Source organism: Falco naumanni, chromosome 10 (genome assembly GCF_017639655.2).
Source record: "Falco naumanni isolate bFalNau1 chromosome 10, bFalNau1.pat, whole genome shotgun sequence".
In the NCBI taxonomy this organism is placed as follows: Eukaryota; Metazoa; Chordata; class Aves; order Falconiformes; family Falconidae; genus Falco; species Falco naumanni.
This window is the reverse complement of record NC_054063.1, coordinates 23,210,205-23,233,446: the sequence shown is the minus strand read 5'-3', so window position 1 is coordinate 23,233,446 and position 23,242 is coordinate 23,210,205. Positions and strand designations below refer to the sequence as shown.

The window sequence follows — 23,242 nt, the reverse complement described above, 5'->3', positions numbered from 1 at the left end:
GCACAATGAGAGGCGATGGCTGAGGCGAGCTACATGCCTGTCTCCGAAGAGGGCTGCAGCAGCCCATGTTCTTGGCAGGGGGTGGGCAGCTCTGGTGGTCCTATCAACATCAGCCCTGCCTGTCCTACCAGTGGCCAGCCTTCTGCAACAGCCTGCCCGCTGCTTAGCGGTACCCCCAGCTAGCTCACTGTGGCACAGGAAAATAGGGAAGATTTGGGAGACAAAGATTCTTTTCTCCATCAGCACGGTGATCCGGGATGAGCGCAGGCAGGAGCGTCCATGCGGACAGTCCCAGCTGGCTCCGTGCAGCAAGCACCTCACCGCAGCACTCTCCAGAGATCTCATTTCAGACCTGTCATGGGAAATTTTATCCTGCGCCTGGACTTCTTTAAGAGGCAAAAATAAATAAGTAAACGTGCCCCACATCCCATTGTCCTTCACTGCTGCACATCCTGTGGATTACAAGCTGTAACTGGCATGAAAAACTACATTTAAATACAATATGTATTTAGGAGCACACACGCAAGTGGAAGCATGTGTGCATGGGGCAGACCCAGAGGTTAGAGAGCAACTGAGATCTCACTCCCCACTGCGAGGAAGAGGGCTGCACACAGGCACAATACCTAGGCCTAAACCATCGTAAGTTCTACCTGCATTTTAGGAAAACACCGCAGAAAACAAATATGCTACTGCACTATTTTTTAAATTTGCCTAAATGGATTTAAAGTGATGCGTGGGGAAAACTGCTCATGGAGAGCTGGCAATAGCCTTATCAAAGCCAGCCTCTTCCTTCCCGTTCAAGTTTAATTTGGCTTTTATAACAAAGGACCAGAACTCATCTATCACTCACTCACACACCTTAGGCTAGCAGGCTCGGTCTTGCAGCCAAAGATGCACAGGATCAGGCCCTTGCGTACCCTTGACATCCCACGGTGTGACTCTGACCCTGGCTTTACAGGACCAGCACTGCCACCCCGAAAAGCTGCAGCTCCCCAAATCCTGCTCCCACTTCAGATGCCCCCTTCCCACCTCCTCCTCTTGCCCCCAGACCAGTCACTCTGTTTTAACACAAATCAGCAGAGCTGGAGGTTGCAGGAAACCCTTGTTAGCAATGTGCCTGGCAGAGACAGCACACTAGATGAGCACCAGGTATGAGGAATATTACCTTTTGTAATCATCGCTTTATTAACATACAACAATCTTATTAAATCTAATCTAAGTGCTTATTTGGCAGGTTCAATAGAAAAGCCTTAATTGAGCTTGTTTTAAATATAGCAACAACTGCTTACTCTGCTTTCTAAGAAGGTGTGAGCTTTTCTGGCGACACCTGCTTGCAGCTGACAGCTTGTTAGTGAAGAAGGATGGTTTTTAAGGGTGGATTTTTGCTGGTTTGGGGGTTTCCCAGGGTTCAGTTTATTTGGGGATACAGGAAGAGTCAGTAACATCAGTCACCAAAGGAGGGCTTCCTCCACCACCCAGGTGCGTCCATCCGCCCATCTGAGATGGTGCCTCACTACCGAGGGGCCAAAACGGGACAGGAAGGGCCATTTGTGTAGCAAGCAGCCCAATTCTATGCTTAATTAAAGCTTCTTAATCTGCTGGCAGTGAATCTGCCAGGAGGTTTGACAGCTTTGGCTGGACCTCTTTCATCAGCCACAGCTGCAGCAGTAAATGAGTGGCTCTGTTGAGCCCCTGTTGCTGCCCGGGGTCCTGGTGGGGATGAATGCTGCACTTGTCTCCTCCAAAGGCTCCACAGCTTCACCTGGCGTGCGGGGGGCTCCTTCCGACCAGCCGGCCCCTTGCAGAAAGGGCCTATTTTATCAGGCCTGGGACTGACCTAAATATCCTGATCTGATCCGCCCTTGAAGGATGGGACCAGAGAGGAAGGCAAGGATTTAAATATCTGGACTTGAAGCCAAATCTTGGCAGCTGGAAGCCCTCTCTGCCCGGATTCACCATGCAGGAGGTTTGGCTGCAGCAGGGAGACAGAGAGTTCCAAGTCCTGCCCATCACTTTGGGTACCGGAAAGGCTCCATCCCCCCAGAACCACCTGGTCCATAAGGGCTGGAGCAGCACGTGGCCCTCGTCCCATGACCAACGTGTGGGGCCAAAGGTCACCGTACCACAAAAGTACACGCTTTTAGGGGACGGAAGGCTTTCTGCTCACCTTGATGTGTGTGCCGTGCAGGCTGGTGGCTCCCTCGCAGCTGCTGATCTTCTCTCCGCAGGTCCACCTCTGATTCAGCAGCTCACCCCGAAACTCATTTTCTGGGGAAGGGAAGAGGAACACGGGGTCAGGACACAGAGTCAGCCCAGCAACCCAGCAGCAGCAACCGGAGACAAAAATGCCATATATATTCCCTGCCTGCTTTCTTTAACGGCCATACAAATCCTGGCTGAGGGTCTCGATGCCCCGAGCAGGAACCCAGGGTGCCATGCCAAAGCCAAGAGCCCCAACCATGAAAAATGTTTATGCGCACCCTCAGCTTACCATAAACACTGCAACGCTGCTCAGCTTGGTCCTCCATTGGAAACCACAGTATTAACAGTGAGTGTCACTGGTGGGCTGGGCAAGGCAGCTGCCAGCAGTGGCTGGGGAACCCCGCTGTGCCCTTACAGCCTCCTCTCATTCCAGAAGTAAAGTTAATTTTTAACCTTTCCTTAAAATGTGCACACCTAGAGCAGTGGATGGGACCCTGTAGCTGTGTATCAACAAAAGCGAGTGGGGTCCCCACCCATCTCCATGGCACCGGTCTGTGACACCAGTGTTCTAGAGGGAGTCCGCCCACAAACAGCAGCGAAGGTGCAAACCACGGCTCTCGGAGTTAGAGCTTCCAGACACAGAGCTGCTCTGGGAGCGAGGGAAAGCAGGCAGAGAGGACCCTCCATCCGTGGGGAAATACCGTGGGACGTATATACTTCCCAAGCAGATTCTCAGCACTTCCCCTTCATTTCATACAACTTCAAGCATCTCCAAGGAGCTGGCGCCAGCCCTGCTGCACATGGGTGGACGTGCAGCAGCGGGGCCAGCGCAGAGGAGCTGCGGTGGTGCGGGAGCTGCATGGCACAGCTGCACGGTGTGCAGGTACTGCTCACCACGAGGAGATCAAGGGCGCTTGCCCCCAGCACCACAGCTCACCTTGGCAAATGGTTGTTGCTTTGGGCACTGCCGCCACAAGTCTTCCCCTCACATCAGTAATTGCGGTTCCCTCTGGCACTGAGTACTGAATTATTTACTGCCTGTTCTCCAAGTCTTGCTTCATTTATCTTCTACCACTGATAGAAAGGTAAAAGGAGAGCATCCCCCAGAAGGAGGCACATGAGGAGCTACGCGCATGCTGGCGCGCTCATTCATCTTGGGCTCCTAATATTCCGGGGAAGAGCTCAGGGTAGAGGCTTTGTTTCCTCCGCCCAACAGGCTCTCCTGCTTCTTTGGCTTGATGGTTCTGTTATTGGGGCAATCTCAAAGACAGGGAAAGCAGGGAGAAGGCTCACACATGCTAAAGGAAACCTGCAGAAGGTGGGTGTTTCCAGCAGTGGATAACTTGCTGAGTGCATAGGACAGCAGCCGAGCAACTTTGGATCTGTTCTGCCACAAAGCAGCTTTTAGGAGAACATGAAGAAATTAGGTAGGGAATGTGTTCCTTCCCTGCTTGTGCCTGTTCTCTACCTGCAAAACATTAAGGAACAACCAGTATATCCTACAGTGCTCTTGCAAGAATGAATACATTGAAAGACCAGGATAATTTGATCCTATGGTGATGCACAATCTACGTTAGTGATGAAGACAAATGACTGTGAAAGTCATCTTCATGTATCTGTCCTAAACCAGAGCTGTGCTGGAGCCAGGAGGGCAGCTGGGGGAACTTTTTGAGGTTTCACAGGAGAAACACCTGTGTTGGAGACTGCTCCAAACTGTCTGATGCGCTGTGTTCCAGCCTGGGCTGAAACATTATTCTGCTTTGGAGAAGCTCCGAGGAAAGGGAGCAGGGAGGCACAGATGGCCAGGCAGATGATGAAAACCAAGCAAAATGTGGGAAAGAAACTAGAAAGGGACAGAAGAAAGGAGAACAGAGGGAAAAAAACCCATCAGATAGGAAGAAATAAAGATGTTTCTATAGCACATTCATAGGACAGTACAGCCTGCCTGCTTAGCTGAAGCATTTCTCTGAGCATACTTCTCCCAAGCAGTGTGTTTTGAAGAAGGAGCATCCCCTCTGGGATACAGTGGGGGCAGAAGCAGAGTGGGTTAAACTGTAGAAACAATGGATCCTGGATGCAAGATAACCCTAAAGATAGCTTAGAAGATTTTTTTGAAAGGTTGAGAGGTCACGAGATACAACACCAAGGAGGAAAAAATAGCAAACACATACACACTTATCCTCTTTGGGCCTATTTCGGTCACATGTGCCTCTGTTGTAGGCTAAGGGTGAGTTCTGGAAGCTGCTGCAGTGAATATGGCCCCAGACACCAGCTTGTCCTTGCCACGGGCCCCATCCCCACCTCCTGTGCCTTTGTCCCTGTGAGCAAGAGGAGGGGAAGGGGCTGAATGTCGGGGTGAAGAGCCCTGGCCAGGCTGAATGTACGTTGGCCGCACCAGCTCAGCACCTTCCTGCCCACTCCTGTCCCTCTGCCCAGCCCGGTTCAGATGGCCAAGGCAGCTCCATCAATACACGAATCAGATTTCCTCTACTCCGTGCTGCTTAAATGCATCTGGTCCCCAGAGAGGATCAGCTTGCAGTGCTGGCTGTGCCCTTTCCACCTCGCCTCCGGACCCTGGGTTCAGCAGAAATGCAGCTCAGTGGTTCTGTGAAGGACACTTCTTTTAACCCCTACCTGGGCCACCCAAGTGATGATGCAGGATATTGCCTTAAATTAAAGTTTTTCCCCATGGGAAGTAGATCCCAGTGGGCACAGCATGTTCTGGGGTCCCCTCCTGGCACCGACCCGGGACAGCCAAAGCACACAGACGGGAGCACTTGCATCCACTCCTCCTTGAAAAATAATCTAGATGCTCAGCTGGTCTGACAGATCGCTGCCTGATGTTCACATCCCAAAGGAAATCACGGGCTTTCCCCCACCCGCTCCATCCTCAGTACCCACCACCTAGCCTGGATGGGATCACACACTGGGTTCCCTAATCAGACAGGTTGCTTTTCAAAGAATCCTAGAACAGTTTGGGTTGGAAAGGGACCTTAAAGATCATCTAGTTACTGGCCACAGCCAGGGACAACTTCCACCAGCCCAGGTTGCTCAAAGCCCCATCCAGCCTGGCCTTGAACCCTGCCAGGGATGGCATACCCACACTTCTGTCTTTTCCCTCATCAACATTTATAACGATCCACCACCAAAACATCAGCGTGTCTTCTTCCAGATGAGATTCCTTCCCAAACCTTGAATCTCTTTGTCCCCTTCTGTCCTTCAGAAACATCTACAGAGAAGGGTCAGCTGTGAACCAAAGCATTGCGAGTTGTGCAGAGCCCTGGCACGGAGGAGCAAGTTCTGTGAAACCTTTGGGTCACTGTCATCAACTCCAAACAAGATCTGGAAACTTGGGAGGAGATCACATGCAAATCAAAGCATGAATCAGACTTGGGTATGTTTTACTTTACATTTCCAAAGAGAGAAGAAAGCATTGATTTGCCAGAAAAAAAAAAAAAAAACTGAACCCTCCAAAGAATGGCAGAAAATTCCCTCCAGAATAAACCAAACAAACCTCGCAGAAAGCTTCGCAGCACAGAGGGTGAATAGAAAACGAGGCGGGATGTGGCAGGAGGGGGCTCTGGGTGGCAGCCGGCTCCTACACGTGTCCTACGGTGCTGGGGGGAGCCGTGCTCACAGGATGCCTGCCAGAACAGCATCCCTCTGTTTGCAAATCTATGCAGAGGTTACATCTGCTATAGCGAAGTGGTGGGGTGAGAGACAGGTTCCTTAGAGAAAAGATGGTGGGGTGAAGGCTTCATTTCCTCATAAGATGCCTCACTGCATATTTAAACTGAAAGACTAGAAGAAAAACATATCAATCTTCATTTGCTTCCCCCACATATGAGAAAAGAAAAAAGAAGAGGGTAAGATTTTTCTTCATCTTTGTTCAGGCACATTTTTCATGGGAAAGGTGAACCCTGTGTTAACAAGGCAGCAGCGTCCTTCAGTGTCCCACCAGGCAACGTGGGCTCACTGCTCAGAGCACATGCAGCAGCAGTGTCAGGGGTGGGAGGGTGCCCTTTGGAGTGCATCTTTCATATGAATTGAACTTAGAAAAAAATCTCAAATCCAAATTTTGCATCTTCTCTAAGCTGCAAACGCCACCCATGGTCCCTTCCACCCCCTCAGCACCGCCTGCTGGCTGACACCCCTGCATTTTGCAGTGCATGGCTCACACGCACCGCTCTCTGTAGCCACTGCCTGAGGGACACCAACAACCGAATTTGCTTTCCTGCATGGCCCCAAACCCATGGTACAGTGAGATCTTCTCTTCCAGCAGGTAACGTGAGTCTTAGCTTTGATTTAAGGCTGCAGTCTCAGATCCTAGCTGCACCACCGAAGCCCCTTGCACAGCCCCCGGCACTCAGCACAGCCCCCGGCACTCAGCACAGCCCAACCCAGCCTGAAGCACAACTAATTGCCCCATGCTCCTGCCCAGCCCCTGCCAAGAGAAGACTCATCTGAGCAGACACCCTGTGTACCGCCTGCTGGTTCAGCCTTCCCACATGCAGGAGCGCAGCAGCTATGCATCAAGGTGGTTTTTTTTCAACAGAGATAAATTACAACCTCCGTAGGGATCAAAATACACTGAAAAAGGAGAACCCAGCTACTTCAGCAATTCTTCTCTGCTGCCAGGAGTGTTGGTTTAAGCCCCTCTCAGGGCACAGGAATACTGTCTGTTCAATGCAATTATCACTGTTTACTGTGGCATGGCTATGTTTGGCGCTTCAAATTTAGCTGCCTAAACATGCATTTAATTTAAGATCTAATACCGGATGTTAATTGTATATTGCACAGTAAACGACTGATCATTAAAACATATTAATTGAGGTTTAACAGCTGTGTAATAGATATTACATCTCATACTTATCAGCAAATATGATTTAATAATCAGCTAGGACGGGATGTATGGATAGGAGACTCGGCATGCCCAGCTAGACTGCGGGGTGTTCATTTGCTGACCTAAAGATACTTTTCCTTAGCATGTTTGGAAAGGAGCTTGGTAATCACCAAGCAGATGTTGAGCTTTGATGCTTTCACCTGGGGTGCTTACCTGGACAAGTCCTGAAGAGTTTATAATCTCTATAAATAGAGGAGAAATGAGGGAGCCATGAGCAGTTTCCTCCTACTAAGGCAGGGCCAAGCTGCAGGGACCTGGCCCCATGACCATGCACCGACAGCAAAGCAGTGAACCCTGGTGAATGGGGAGCAAATGGGAGATGGTGATCCTCCCCCAGCGCCTGGGGGATCCTTTCAAAAGTGTGCAAGAGTCACGGCCACCCTTTCTAATATAACTTTTATTCACAGCAAGTTGACAAAGATCATTGCCCTCGTTCACCTGAGTGCTCAGTCTCCTGCTGCTCCCATCCCTTGGCTCCATCATCGTATTCACCCAGCACATCCCGCTCCCACAGCCCGGGACTCGCTGCTCCTCATCCCCACCCCCCTCCCAGCCGTGCCCCCTCTCGCTGAGGCACAGCACCACACGGTGCCTTGCCGCACTGCACAGCTGTTTGGAGACCAAACAACTCATCCTACCAGTGAGCTCAATTTTTGATCCCACAGCCCAGACACGCGTGCAATCCTGGCTTAACCTACTGTGCTACCGAACCACACACTACAACAAAGTTTATGAAATCTGTGGTGTGCACTCTGATCTTTTACTTTCCGCTTACGCACAGGAAAGAGAGTTTTGATTTCAGTTGGATCAAGCCTTTCTAGAGCTTTCACTGCCAAACGGATGCTTGCAGAACAGTGTGTGTTGCTAACACACTAAGCAACAGGCTCAGCACCAGCAGGGCTCAGAGGTGTTCACTGCCAACAGCCAAGCACAGCCTTGCAGGTCCTGGGGGCAGAGAGGGGAGCACCAGGGCTTCCATCTGGCTATGCTAAGGGGAAGAGGACAGGTCACTGCTAGCAAGATGCCACTGTTTCTCCATCCCCAGCCACAGAAACCTGCCACCCTCCTTCCAGCAATTCCTGCAGTGTCCAGGGGCCAGCCAGCAGCCAAGAGAGCATCCCCTGCCTTGGCTCCCTCCTGCATGAAGCATAAGTGACTCAGATCCTCCTTCCCAGCCCCTTGCCACCTCATCCTGTGGCTCATCCTGCTTTGATGTCATCATCTGCCACCTCTGCCCAGTCAGCCCTTGTGACCACCTCGGCCATGCCAGCTCATGCTTTGCTTTGTGATACCTGGCACCTTCGGATGCTTTTGAACTCTCTTTGCCATGTCCTTGATGGGAAAAGGGAATCAATCCTTTCCCACAGCCCTGGGACAGGACATGGAGCAACTGGCAATTAATTGCAAGAAGATTCAGATGTCCCAAACAGAAGGACACGTTGTAATAGGAAGGGAAGAAGCACCAAAACCCGCTCCTTGGAGTGAGAGTGGAGCCCTCACCAGCAGGGTTGACAGCAAGGTACAGGCATCACCTTGCCAGGGCACCCAGTATCCCCAAGCCCCTGTGATGGCCACGCTGCCGCCCATCCCCCAAGGCCCCCTCCCCAGGCCTGCCCAGCAGCTCTGTTCACCTACCCACTAACTGCTCTAGGGAAGGACCAACATTTCGTCCTGTTTCCCTCTACCACCCAGTGCTACAGGAGCCAAAGCCCTCATTGCATCTACAATGCAAAGGAAGCAAATGAGGCTACAGTCCCTCCTCATTAAGAGCAATATTCATGCTCCAGTGTTCACGGCCCGTTAATAAGACTTTTTTATTAGAGCCTTTTTTCTTCTTCTGCAAAGTGGCAGAAGCATACTACACAGCGCTGCAGAAGATATAAAAGAAGGTGGTTTTCACTTTCCATCCTTGTATCGCTTGTGTACCCTTCAAGGGAGGAATAAATGCCGCATGCCCACAGTGACACTGCTGTCTGTACATTGTTCTTAAGCATATCGATCAAAGAGATTAAAGAGTGAATGTTGTTCAACATCCCATCTCCCCCCAGCTCCTTGGGGGAGCTGTCAAAATGCAAAGCCACTCTGAGCGTGGCGAGCAAGGCCACCAATGAGAGGGAAAACAAAGCAGTGAGGTTCTCTACCGGAGAATCCCTTTGGGATTTCCAAAGCACAGGGCAACAGCAGGGCCTGGAAAAGCTCTCAGCTGATGCCGACCCCCTCCAAGAGGAGAGGAAGACCTAAGTCATGGGCTTTCCTGCCTCCTGCCTTCACCCTGCCAGCCACTAAGAGTTGCCCAAAGTGTGAATTTTCTTACTACAAGAAAAGGAAATTAATCTGATTCTGCTGATTAATTCCTTTACAAACATACCTGAGCCTGAACAACAACAGAAGTTTAAGTGGGGAAAAAAAAATAAATCAGGCAAGCCCTGGCTTATCACTGCCAAACGATGAGTGCCAGCATCCCCCCTTCTGCCAGGCTTATCCACAGCGTGGACCACTCCTGCCACTGGCTTCATCTCCAGCATCCATCCTTCTGTGCACACAGAGGGAGCCCTGCTCAGTAACGCTCATCTGCTTGTGCCCAGTGCGTGTGCAAACAGGCGTGTAACACGTCAGGCATGCAGGAGAGCATCTCTGAGGAACAGGATGTTGCTTCTTTCTTCTTGCACGTTTCCCTCATTATTTTGTTCTGATTTGGCTTTCCTGGTACCTTCTCTATTCAATAAAAGCCAAATGCAAACCGCATCCCTTAATCTCCGAAACAGCAGCTCACTGCTGAGAAAATAATATAGATGTAACTTCCAGCATCACACACTTTCTTTTCCATTTATATGGAAATGCCGACCTTTCACCCAAGCTATCTCAAAGAAGTATTTCCTTAAAAATGCAAATAGCATGTTGCAGGCAGTTACTCTGGCTGAGTCTTTCTTATATTATTATTATTTCTTTTAACCTTACCAGCACTGTAAAACACAACTGCTAAACTGCACCCCAGTAATAATTACTTTTCATACCAAATCGAAAGCCTCTGCGGAGCCGATGTGTCAAAAGACCAGCAGGAGAATTCAGCGCAGATGGATTTTTAGAGATGGTTTTGGATAAGTGTTGTCTTGGACCAGTGGGAAGGAAGCAGCTCCAAGACACGCTGCTGCCGAAGGGAATGACCTGATGGCTCAGGATGAGGTCAGAAGAGCATCTCTCGTCTTGTAAAACACTTTGCATGGTGCTGCTGACACACAGAAGCCCTCAGGAAGGGGAAAACAAACTGAGTGAGCCAGGGAGCTCTGTGTGGGGCAAGCACAGCAGGTATGAGAGGGATGCTGGTGTCAGGCACGGATGCCCTTCCCCACCTGAGGTGGTCTGGGAAGAGCTTTCGGGTTGTGTGTGCGTGCGCGGTGTCTGCGCTGCACAAAGGAGCTCCAGGGCAGCATTAGGACTGCTGAGGCTGAAGATGAATAGTGAGAAGGGTGGCTGAAGAAGAGGCCGGTGGGGAAGCAGCCACAATGAGATGATGCATAAAGAGGAACAAATAAGATTAGGGGATTTCAGCTCCAAGACCCCTCTAGTTCACCTCTCCTTCTCCCAGCCATTGAGAGAAGGGTAAACCTCTGGGAGAGCAGCACAGAGCACCACTGCACAATAGTCCCAATGCCAGCAGCCACGTGCCAGACAGCCCTTGGCTTATATCTCCTCACCCATGGGATGGGAACAGGGTTGTCCCCCTGACCCAGGAACAGAAGCCCACCCCAGCAGGTTGAGGGGTGAAAGGAGGCATCAGCAGCTGCTGCAAGCAAAGCTTCCCCGTTCTCACAGCTGCTTGATGCCCGCGCAGGGAAAGACTCCCAGCACGGATGGATGTCAAACAGATCCGGTTGGATGCCTTGACCCAGCTGGGTATTGGACACCCTGCATCCAAATTGCTCCATTATCTGTTCGGAAACAGAGAAGAAGGAAGGTGAGCCTGAGCATTGTGCTTGCAGAGGGGGATACAAGGCTGAGTGCTGGGGAGGAAGACAAATGTAAAAGCAAAGGTAATAAGTGAGGTTCTTTGCATACAGGAATAGCAAGTGAGAAAAGGCAGCTGCAGATGGCCTTCCTGGGACAGGGCAGCACAGCGTTTGGCTCAGTACCCATTTCTGAGCAGCAAATATAGATTTCCCCAGTGTGTAGGGGAAGAATAGAAGAAACAGGGGAAATCTGAACTAATCTTTCCTCCGTCATTTTAGTGATCTATAGATGTAGCTGTCAATGACCCTTCTGGAGCCTTCTGGGCTCCAGACCTCCAGAGATGCCCCAGTGTTGACTGTTACACTCCAAGTTAATCTGAATCTGCTCTGGGACCTTACTTTCAGCCCTGTAGGTTCTGGGCAAAACCACAGAGCTGCAAAAACCCACAAAAGCTACAAAACCCCACATTGCTTCTACCCAAATTTGTCCCCAGCTGGGCACACAGAGGTCTTTGGGGGACACAAACCCTTTTACCCCCAGCACAGGACTGGGGTCCACCAAGAGCGTTTGCTCAAGCAGGTAGTTTTCCAGATGGAGGTTTCTACCATGTGTGACACCAGGTCAGGCAGAGGCGGGGGAAGCTGCCTGGAAGAGCTGGGGAAGAGGCTGGCAGTGCCTCTGACGCAAAGTTAGATGACTAAATGGGCTACTTCCCAGCTGCCAGCTTGTCTTTATGATATTAAGCCTTTCCTCTCTGCTGCCATATAAGAAGTGAAAAGTTGACACGTAAGCATGTGCCATACAGAGTCAGAGAGACAGAAGCAATAAGGCATAAAAGGAGGTGAGATCATCGTGCAGCAACGACTCCCCTGGGGTAAGAGGCAGTGCTGCACAGTGCCCGCTGGCTCTCAGTCCCCCACCAGCATCCCCTCTCATGGCACAGGCTCGGCACTCTCACGCTGATGCCCATTTCCACACCAAGCCTCCCAGACCAGGGCCATGCACAGGGTGCCATGCTGCGTACCATGAAATGAAGCAATTAAGCTGACCCTTCAAATGGTTTTATTGAAAAGGAGCCTCCACTGCAGTGCACAACTCTACCAGCAGTAATGTCGCAGCCCCCCAGGATTATCACCGCTGAATGGGGCAGCTGCTGTGCACCACTTGCTTGAAAAGAAGGGGAATCATCAAATATGTTAAGTTTATAGCCCTGCTGGCACCGCTTTTAGTGCTCCTGTGGACCTCATGTAACTGAAATTAAATAGAGGCAAGTGATAACTTTCTGTCCTTCCCAGAGAAGCCTGCATTTGCTGGTGAATACAAAGTTGGGACAACAAGGAGGGATGGGGCAGCAGCTGGGTGCCCTTGGGCAACGCTGTGGGAGCAGCCTTCATCCCCACGTCCAGCCACTTGCACCGGCTGAGCCCACCGCACCACATCGGCTTTGTCCTGATGCCGAGCCAGCCAAGCCCAAGGTCCCCAGCACTGTGCTTGCTCCTCACACCCCACAGCCAAAGATCAGCTTGTAGCCCATAAGTGGGAAGTTTCTCTCTCGTCCAAATTCCTCGCTTCCCAGTCCGCCCCTTTCTGCCACGGTGACCTTGCTCTCCCCAGCTGTGCTCCTTGGGTGGCGGGCGAGCGCAGAGGGGAGGCAGCCAACCTGCCAGAACCACTTTGCTGCTCCAGGAAAAGCTGCTCCGGGATGGGAGGGAGCCGAAACTTTCTAGGGGATGGGGGAGAGGAGCTGACAACTCCATGCTCCTCTGAGACACTGCAGGCAAAGGTAACTGTTTAGACTGTCATTTTTTTTTAAAGCAACAACAATGCTCTCAGGCACTTTTTTGTTTTTTAATAATAAAAAAATGGAACAGCTCTCTCCAGAAGGCTATTAATCCTCTCCTGTCATTTGTGTTCTTGGAGAGAGCATTTCTCTGGGCAAAAGCAGCGAGTTGCTTGCTGACTAATTACATCAAAATATTGAGGGCAACAAACAAACCTTTAACTCTGCTTGCCAGCAGCTCGCTTGATGCAAAGCTTCAAAGTTATGGAGGAGAAATGTATGCAACAGCAGGAGAAGCTGTGACTCCAGACGTGCTCATGGCCACATCATTTTAGAGGTATAAATTTCCTTTCCTCTCTCTAGAGCCACTGGTTAGGCTAACTTTGCCCAGGATAACTTCACCCAGAATATCACTGCCCCAAGGCTTTTGATTTCATATAAATAAAGACTTTTTGCCTTTTCCAGGGAAAGGAATCAGTTTATTTTCTCTCATTCCCACAAAAGCGTTTGGGTTTTAGTTAAGGAGCAAGGACTGGACACATGTTCCCCAGGAAGGCTCTTGCTTAGGCTTCAAGCCCCACCATAAGATGGTTTTCAAAAGTGCTTGGCTGAAATTAGGCAACTTCTCTCAAAGCCCATCTGACACTGTCACTTATCCCAGCAGTGCACAGGAGCAGCCTCCCCCGGGATACTGCCCTGTCCTGCTCCAAAATGTGCACCGGCCATTCAGCCAGCGGGGGGTTGGACTGTGACTTAATTTCCATCCCACCACTCCGCATTGCCTGTACAGCCAGGATAGGAAAAACCAGTGCTGAAAAAGGAAAGCCCAGTTCTGCATTTCGGTGCTAAATCTGATGTTCTTCCAAGAGGGTTTGGATGTCCAAGAGCTGAAACAAGTGACTCAGATGCAAGCTTTGGCCCCGAACCCACAGCTGCCAGACAGACATTGCTTCCCACCCACTGGAGCTGCCTCTCCCAGGCTGGAGACCCCCAGAGCAGGGAGAGACTCCAGCTCTAAAACATGGGTTAACCCCAGACAGCTGCTGGGGAGGTTTCTCCACAGTACATGGGTGTTTCTACGCACAGGTAATTGGGTACTCATCACAACCTTTAATAAGCTGCGCTCAGGGAACCCAGCGACAAGCACAAGGCAGAGTTTTTCAACCTTAAATTGTTGGTTTCGAGAGACTGTTTAAAAAAAGAAATTCAAAAGTGCTCGAAGTGTCACCTACAGATTTTGCCAGCAATACCTTGGGGTTTTAAATACCGTGTGCATGAAAGCTCCCCCAGAGCCATCTCTTGTACCTTATAATAATATTCACCAGGGGATCCTCCTAATGCAGGGTTTGAATCCATTGCTGTTGAATACACCCCACTCCTTGGCTTGCAGGGGCGTTCAGGTAAATGCGCCCACGAGCTGCTGCTCAGAGAGAGGACTGCAGTCCTCGGCATTGATCACAAAGGTCTGAGCACACCTACAAGGTGTGAAGGGCTTCCCCAAAGCAGGCACAGACCTGGCTTGTGGATGCCATCCTAGGGAGAGCCATACGCTGGCCAAATGGTTTCAAGCAAAGGAACGAAGAAACCTGAGTTTCTAGTGCAGTTTATATTTAATTAGAGGAAAGGCAGCTTACGCAGCAGTTTCGGAAACATATTGTCTTACAGCATATTGGATATTTGTATCTTAACAGCTCGACATTGATTTCTTTTATGTAAAGGAAGAGGGTGGATGAGAACTGCGTACCCTAAGTTGTGTTAGCTCCAGAGAGACGCCTGTACTGCTTGGACTAATGTTTAGAGTAATCAAAGGCGTGAACTCATGTATTATGTATGGGAACGAGAGTTTTCAGTCTTCTGCAAAAAGGAATCTCCAGCGTTTGGTATTTTGTTAGCAGGCTGGCACCATATGGCTCTCCCCTGCTGATATTCTTTCACACCAGAACTTTATGTTCAGATGCTTTAGTTAATATTTTACCCAGCAAGCATAAACAAGATGCAAAGATTGCAGTCGACAGCAACCTTCTCTTAAACCATATACCCATGTTAATAGTGTAGACTTCTTTCAGCAAGTAGCTTACTGAACACATGCCTGGCTTTTTTTTTTTTTTCCACCCTCCCTTAGGAGCCCAAGCTGGGCCATTTACTTAACTGCCTTAGCATCAAATAAAACACAAGCAGCAAACCCAAGAAGGACGTTTTCATTCCCTTCCTGCTGTTTTCTGGCTGTCCAAGGCAGCACTTGATGCATGCAGGTGCTGCAGCCATACGAGTTGTATCTGTGCACAGTTTAAGGCTGCATTGCTGCTTGGTTTTCGTTTCAGATGCGACTTTATCTCAGGAAAGTAGAGTTGCCTCTTGTCCACTACTGCAGCCTGGACAGAGCACCAGGCAAAGCTCACAGCCCGCCGGGAAGCCTCACCCAAGCACTACCAGCCTAAACCGACCAAGCAAGACCAACAATACGGAGTATCCAACTTGATGGGCTTTACCAAGACTTGTTTCCCCCCACCCTGCCCCAAGTCAGACACAGAATCACTTTGCAATACTGCAGCTTAGAGATTTAGCTCTAAATATTACAATTAGATTTCCTCCACTCACACACACACCCCTCCAATATTCATATTATTCTTTAATATTCTTAAAACAAATAGGACCTAACAGATGTCTTTCAGCCTGCACTCTTATTAATGAGAATATTGTAAGAATGGAAATCAGGTCACAAATGTTTAATACTTTGTTTAAAAAGTCTTCAGCTTCTTTAAAGAGTTCCGCTAATCCCAACATGACAGATGTACAAGGCAGTTTTGCTTGGGGCAGATTAAAATTCTCGCTCTGATTTGCTCTTTCATTTGGTCTGATTAAAATAACATTGCAATTTTTTTTTAATGTGCTGACTTCAAATTAAAAAAGGAAAGAATAAAAAGTGACCAGTAAAGGCCAGCATGATCACAATAAAAGCAAATTTATTGTTAAGATAAAAAAAGCAAGGCAGAAGGAACTGAGGGATAGCCAGCCCATACCCAGGTTAGCATTAAAGCTCTGTGTTAAAGATAAAAGGGGGACCTTTCCAAACTATATTTTTCCATTTGAAAGTGTTTATTAATCTATTCTCTCTGAAGCAAAAAGTTCAATGAAAGACAAAGATCAAAAGTATTTTAATTCAGGTGAAAATTATATTTTTTTATCTTTTTTTTTTTTTTTTTTAACCAAACCAAAATGAAAAGCAGAGTATTGCAGAGTGTGTCACTTCATTATTCTGCTGTAAGATTGACACTTGCTGGGAACAGCCTGGCTGGTAGGACAAAGCGATCTCAGCCACCCTTTCCTCAACTAAACTGTGCGTGATTCGGTGTTCCTCTTTCCTGCCATCCTTTCACACCAGACCACCCTTCCCCGCACAAGCTTTCACAGCTCCCTACATTTCCTCTCTCCTATAAAACACAGCAGGCATCTGAGTCACGTATGAACGCGTGCACAGCAATCGATGCACCGGGATGCTCCGATCAGATCAGCAGAGGAGCAGGGAGGCAGGATGGAGCCCCAGCCACACTCATCCCACATCTTCTTCCCCACACTCATCTGTAAACAAGCAGGAGCCACGTGAGCCTTTGCCCACTTGGGTCTGCCCCAAAATGGCCACAGCTCCCAGTGCCAGGTCCCTCCAGGGCACTGCTGGACCAGTTTCATACAGGCTTTGCCTCACCAAAGGCTCCCATAGCACTGGTGGATGCAGTGCTTTAAAAAGCAGCCAGAGATGTTCAAAATAGAGTCCCTCAATGGGCAAATCCCTGCTTAAAGGGAGCAAGATTCCACACAAGGATCCCAGGCTGTTAGCCTGAACCTTTCTGGCTCAGAAATCTTCTCTGCCTTCTCATCCCCACCTGCAAAACCACAGCAAAACCTCACAGAAGTGCTGTAGGGATGAATACCCTCAACAATAGAAAACCACTAGTTTTGTATTGTATATTTAGCCATTTTTCCTTAAAATTCCAGCTCATTAATTCTATTAAAAAGTCCAGAAAATCCACAAAACATTTCAAGTTTTTGAGGAGTCACTCCATTCAGGTGTTTTTTAATGTTAACAGTCTTTAAACATAAGTGTCCAACACATGCTTGTGCCTCAGAGATGCCCTCACCCCAGTGTCCACACCTCTCAGGGCAGAAACATCCTCCCTCCCACCCAAGATGCCAGGGCAGAGCAGCTCCAAGAAGCGGAGGGATGCCCTCCTGCGCTGCTGCTCTCACACAGGGCTTCCAGCGAACCTGCACGGGCAGGGGACACCTGGAAACTTCTCTTCACCTTCCGTATCTCAGCCCTGCCCCAGGCTCTGCAAGGGAGCCCGCTGCACTGCCAGGCATCCCCTCCGATGAGTTAACCTGCCAAGAGGAGAAACTTGCGTCCTCCAAATAGACATACATCAAGCCCTTTTCTCCCCGGTGCAAATATTTATGTGGAATGTGGGGGTGGGTGGCAGATCTCCCTCCCATCTCTGAAGGAAGCAGAAGGGATGCCCCAGCCCTGCTCTTTGCTGTTACCCGTGACCTGGCTCCCAGATCCCGGAGCAAAAATCTCATGCACATTCCTTTCACTCTAGGAGGAAGGTGTTTCAGGGCATTGCTCCACCCCAGAAACTTTTCACAGCACATGCTTATCACCCCACTTCCCTGTTCGCACCACGATCTCCTCTCTAAGGACTAGGTGGGGAATCAAGTTTCTACATTTCAAAGGTAAACAGCCTCAGAAGCGATACAGTGTATTTTAAGATGGGATGTTTCACACAAACATTTGACAGCCGTAAGGGTGTCAGAGACACCGGGGGACTCGGCATCACGCGCCCCAGGAGACCAGCGCTGCTGTGTAGGTGCTGGAGTTATTCTTTGTAGAAACCAGAAAAACCCAGGAAAAAGAAGGAAAAGGCAGGGGTTACAGGAAAAAAAAAAAAAAAAAAAAGGTGGAAAGCGTAAGGTTTCCTGACAGCAAGTTCTGTCCTATCAAAACTCTAGAAATACCTGGGAACTGAGAGGATGGGTGGGAGCTAATCCCACCTGATAATGCCTTTCACACAGCTGCTAGAGGGCTATCTCCCAAAAAGACAAATAAACCTGGATTTTGGGGCCACCTCGGCCTCCCTCCTTCCAGGCATCAGCATCCTTCTCTGCACAGCCGGGGACTAAACAGCATTTGCACAACAAATAACTCAAAGAGGGGGGTTGTTAGGGGAAGAAGAGTAACGAGTAGTGGTGTATTCCCAGCTCTGGAAGTTTGCAGTGAGGATCCTCCACCCTCAGCTCCCGTATACGAGAAAGGGGAACAGCTATGTAGTGATGACAGGAGATGTCCTTTGTCATTAAGGAAAGAGCTCTAGCAACTAAGCCACACAGTTTACAGCTGTAAAAATAACTCTTTCCGTTTGCAAACTGACGCACGTGCACAAAGCGGAGGGGGGACCGGGGTCTTGCCCCCCACTTTGCCACCAAACTCTCACAGCCGACTTCCCAGCGGTAACGCGATGCTTCCCCACGTCTCCCTCCCCTTCCCACGGCTGATTTCATGTCTTCTGGGAAGCCCAGCCCAGCCGTGGATGATTTCTCCTGCACGCTCCGGCCTTTACTGTAAACCTGCTGCTTCCCCCTCCTCGCTCTGCTCTCGGGGGGCAAACCCCCCGAGTTTCGAGTGGGGCAGATGCCAGCACCCCTTGCAAAATAAGAACCCCCAAGGTGCAAAAGGAATTCTCTCCCCCTCACCGGACAGGGAACTGGGGACCATTTTGCATTGCACAAACGGATTTGGGGGGGGCTTGGGAGTACAAACTCACCTGCCCTCCTCAAGCCCTGATGTGGAACCACGGCGGGATTTGGTGAGGAGAGAAGAGTTTATATTCCTGAGCTCCAAAAGCTGGGTAATTCAGCCCGTTTAGGGTGCATGGCTGGCTTAGGGTGCACTGCTCCCCGCCAGAGCCCACGAAGAGCAGCGTGCCCCATCAAGAAGGAAAGTTTGGAGGCAGCACCCCAAAGCCCAGGTCTCCCCAGGTCTCCCCCGGGGGGCGACACTGGGGGTGCGATGGGGGCAGTTTAGCACTGTCTGCTAAAATGGCAGCTGCTCTGACGCCGAGCTACGTCTTGCAAAGTCAGCCCTGCCCTCATCATCTGACTGCCAGGAACCGGGGCCGCTCCGCTGCCGGCTCCCCAGGGGCTCTGCGAGACGGGGGGGGTTGTCGTGGGGCCGGACCCTCGCCCGCCCGCCCCCGGCCCGCACGTTGCGGCTCCGGACGGGAGGGGCAAGCCCCGGCCCGGCTGGGTTAGCCCCGGCCCCATCATTCCCCTGCTGGATGGTACCTGGGCTCGCCGTGCCACCCCCCCGCCCCGTCCCTCCACCCCCCCCCCCCCCCCCCCGCCCGGGCCATTAACCGACACGGCCCGGCTCTGCGAAACAAAAGCCGGGGGGAGCTGGAGCGGCTGCCGCTCCGACCCCCAGGCGGCTCTCCCCCTGCTCCGTGTGCCCCCCCGCTTTGGGGACAAGGGGAGCAAAGGGACTGAGCACCTAGTAGCAGCACCGACCGGGGGGGGGGGGGGGGTAAGGGAGAGGTTTCAGTTCTTTAAGGGAAGAACCTTTGGGCTTGCCCAAAGACGAGGAGGCACCCCCGTCCCAAATCCCCCAGCGCCAGCCTTGGCAGTGACCTTAAGCACCGTCCCACAGTGGGACGCCCCCCCAAGCCGGGCCAAACCCCGGGTGTCCCGGGGGGCGGGGGGGGGGGGGGGGGGGGGGGCGCTGCACTTCTGGCTTTTCTACAGTACGAGGTGCCCCCACCGCCCCCGGGGGCTGCCAGGGGCCGACGGCGGCCGGGATGGGAGGCGGCATCCCGGGGCTGCGCAGGGGACAAGGGGGGCTGCCCGCCCAGCCCCCGGCTCCTCGACGGAACCCCCGGGAAGCTGCCGCCCCCGGCCCGCGCCGCCCAGCCCCGGGGGGGACGGTAACCCCCGCTGTAACGGCACCCCGGGACAGAGCCGGACCCGCCGCTGCGGGGTACCGGGACCCCAATTCCGCCGGGACCCACGGGGCAGCTCCCGGCTGCTTTCCGGGCAGGGTAAAGCCAACTTGCGGTACTTTGCCTACTCTTCTCGCCTTTGTGTGGGGGAACCCGCAGTCCCCTAAGCTACTTGCAAAAAAAAAAAAAAAAAAAAAAGAGTGAGAGAGAAAGCAAAAATAAGTTCTCCTTGGTCTTCCCGAGGGAGAGGAGGAGGGGAAGGACGGGGAGAGGGCAGGCAAGGTGGACGGGGAGAGGAGCCGAAGGGGCCAAGTTGTGCCCGGGCTCCCGGGCCGCAGCAGCAGGCGATGGGTTGCGCTTTGCAACATGCGCCTGCTCCAGCCTGCGCCGCTCGGGAACAATAAACAGGATCATACAAAGAAGTAGAAAGGCGGCATCTTTGCTTCTGGTTTCTATGACAGCATCAGAGACAAACCAACTATAAACTCTAATTCCTGGATTTCTCCTCCACCCCCACCCCCCCCAACCCCCTTTTGTCTGCCATTAATTAAAGTGACCATATGGAAAAGGTTGATAATAACAGCAGATGAGCCAACAAGAGAGGGGGAAAGGGAAAGAAAAAATAATAACTAAAAGTAGCGGCAGGGCGATGGCGAGGATTTGGATTTTTGCACTTGTTTCCAGCGGCTGCTCGGTGCGAGGGGGCTCAACAATAGCGGGAGGAGAGCGGAGCGGTGGCCAGCCTGCGCCCCCCTGCCCGCAGCCCGGCTCGGGGCGGGGGTCTGCCATGCCCCAAACCTCCAGCTCCCAGGGGGTTGACTCCCACGACCTGCCCCTTTGTGTAGGAGAGCCTCGGAGGGTGCTGAGCCTCCCTTCGGGCCGCCTCCCTGGGGGGCAGTCGGTCCTACCCGCCGGCAAAGTGCGCCCCGAACTCAGCCTCACTGGCGGGGGGCGATGGCAGCGCACGCACAGCCTCGGGCACCGGGCCCCTTCCCTCCTCTCCCCCCTGCAAATCCCCCGCAGAAGAACAACAACAAACTTTGCTAAAATTGATAAAGAGATTAGCTGAGCAAAGCCTCTTCCGAGCCAGCTAAAAATAAAGAACCCGCAGCTTTCTGTCGTGGTCAATGTACAGAGACAGCCACAAACATGGCACACTCCCCCTGCTCCTCGCTGCTATAAATAGAGAACTCTCAAGTAGTCAATATTGGGGAAGGGGGGGGCAGTAAGAGAGGGAAAAAAAAGGAAAAAAGTAAAGAAGTCTGCCAGTGGCAAAAGCGAGCACCCGGCGGGCGACCTGAGCGGGCAAACGCCAGCCCCCCGCACACGCGTCCACCGGCGAGCAAAGCGCGGCCCCCCCGCCGGGGCGCAGAGCTGCTTAAAGACCGCGGAGCGGGCAACTGCGGACTTGGGCTGGAGTTTCTGTAGTAAAGGGGGCTGGGGGGGGGGGGGGGGGGGGCGGGGGACGCGCGGAGCCCCCGTACCCGCACCGCGGGCGCGCACCGCCATCAGCACCTCCGAGAGCTCCGCGGGCGCGGAGGCCGCCGGCGCCAGCTCCTCCCGGCGCCCGGGAGCGTCTTCTGCTAACACCGCGCACGCTTCCCTCCGGGCACACATCCACCGATCCCGCGGTCCACAAACCCGGCAAGCATCCTCTTCCAGAAATATTCAGAAAGTTTCCCGGCTGAATGCGATGTTGTGCTTTTTTTTTTTTTTTTCTTTTTTTTCAAAGAAATCTCCTTTCTCGTCTTATTCAACCTCTTTTCAGTCAGAAGCATAACATGTCCACTAGCGTCTCGCAGCCAGCGAGAGAGCGAGCGAGCAAAGATGGACCTAGGAGCATGATGATCATCATAAAAATCCCCTCGGTTCTCCAGTGCAATTTTCAAAACAACAACCCAGCCTTCGTGCTCTAAAGGCAAAACGCCTGCGTCTGTTTACATCAACTGTGTGCTGCGAAAGCCTTTCCCCTCTGTCTCAATCCAAGGGAGGGAAGCAGGAGGGAAAAAAAAAAAAAAAAAAAAAAAAAAAGAGAGAGAAGGGAAAAAAAATAAAAGAAAAAAGCCAGCATTATCTGCCTTTGTCAGCGAAAGAACATAATATTGACTTACCTTTCCCCACAGCTATTGTCTGCCCCTTTACAAAATGACATCACGGAAACCAATCATGAAATTTGCATGGGGGAGGTTGTGGGGGGAGAGTTCTTGGAGGGCAGCCCACTTCCCTACACCAGTAACACGCGTGTAAGACGGGTTGTTGGTTTCAATTAAATATCTGATACTCCTTAGTGTGTGAACTCTTAAGCCTGCTAAAGGCAATGTCTCATTTACTTAATGACCGCTCTCATTAATGGAAATGGCACAGAGGGGGCTTGCTGCGCCTTCCCTTTGTAAATACACTACCCATGAACCCTTGGGGTTGCAATATATCTGTTTACTCTCTGAGGTGAAATAAATTTACAGTATAGCATCAAAAAGAGAGAGAGAGAGATGGAGCTGCTGACTTCAGTGCACAGAGAGTTGGGGCTCTCCCAGCCCCACCAGCCCCTCTCACTTCACACTCCCCCCTCCCCAAGACCCGGCAGAAGGTGAGTGATTTTACCCGAGCTGATTCATAATTAATATGCACGAGGCTCGGGGTTCCTTTGATAGCAGCAACACAAAAGGACGGCGAGCGCGACAAGCACCGTGCCGTGTCCCCCCCCGCGCATCCCAACGCGTGGTACGGCCCAATAATTCCTAATAGCAGCAAGCAGCGAGTGACAGATGCCCTGGGTTAGCACAGCTCCAGCGAAAGTACTTTACAATATTTATTGGTGGTTAGGAAGATGACCTATCACCATAAAGAACAGACTGGGAAATTTATCGCCTCTATGAACCTGGAAGTATTGCATATTAGCTGATATACATATTCAAAAGCGAGTGGTTAAAAGGTGTATAAATATTTTTTTTTTCTTCCCCTTCAAAAAAATAATAAAATAAATGACACAACGTATTCCCAGCAGACATCGCCTCACCCCGGGAAGGACGGATCGTGGCTCAGGCAGTTACGTTTTGGGTTTCGTGATGGGAAGGAGAATAACCTAATGAAGTCCTAAAAGAAAGCGGTGACTCAAATAGTTTGGAGATTGTTTCTAAGTGAGAAAAGTACGTGTTCTTGCAACATGTTTCTCCTCCTCCCAGAAAGAGCTACACTTCCCAGGCACTAGCATCATCTTTCCTTGAAAATGCTTCTGTTTGGCAGAGGTCTGGTCACCCCAGGAGGAGAAAGCCCTCGCCAAGCTGGAGGGAGGGACTCTGGGGAGAGACCCCGGCACGGTGCAGAAGGAAGGGCATTAACACGTCCCCATCCCCCGGTCCCATGTCCCGCCCTGCCAGACAGGAGCATTGGCACTTGGGTTGCAACTTTTCAGAGACAGCGAGG

At 51.3% G+C, this 23,242-nt stretch overlaps 1 protein-coding gene across 7 annotated transcripts in view; it reads right to left on the bottom strand.

Moving 5' to 3' along the window:
- Positions 1–22,208, bottom strand: part of MYT1 (myelin transcription factor 1) — a 64,818-nt gene extending 42,610 nt beyond the window's left edge. For 4 of the 7 annotated variants that reach the window (XM_040609113.1, XM_040609118.1, XM_040609115.1 and 1 more), the window contains exons 1-2: positions 21,304–21,802; positions 2,168–2,268 (exon numbers count right to left, since the gene is read on the bottom strand). In XM_040609113.1, the coding sequence (XP_040465047.1) occupies positions 2,168–2,268; positions 21,304–21,436 (234 nt within the window). In that variant the 5' untranslated portion in view covers positions 21,437–21,802. Of the gene's footprint in view, positions 1–2,167; positions 2,269–21,303; positions 21,803–21,930 lie in introns of those variants that run through there. The other 3 variants (XM_040609114.1, XM_040609120.1, XM_040609121.1) reach the window with 3 other exon arrangements.
- Positions 22,209–23,242: the final 1,034 nt, after the last annotated feature.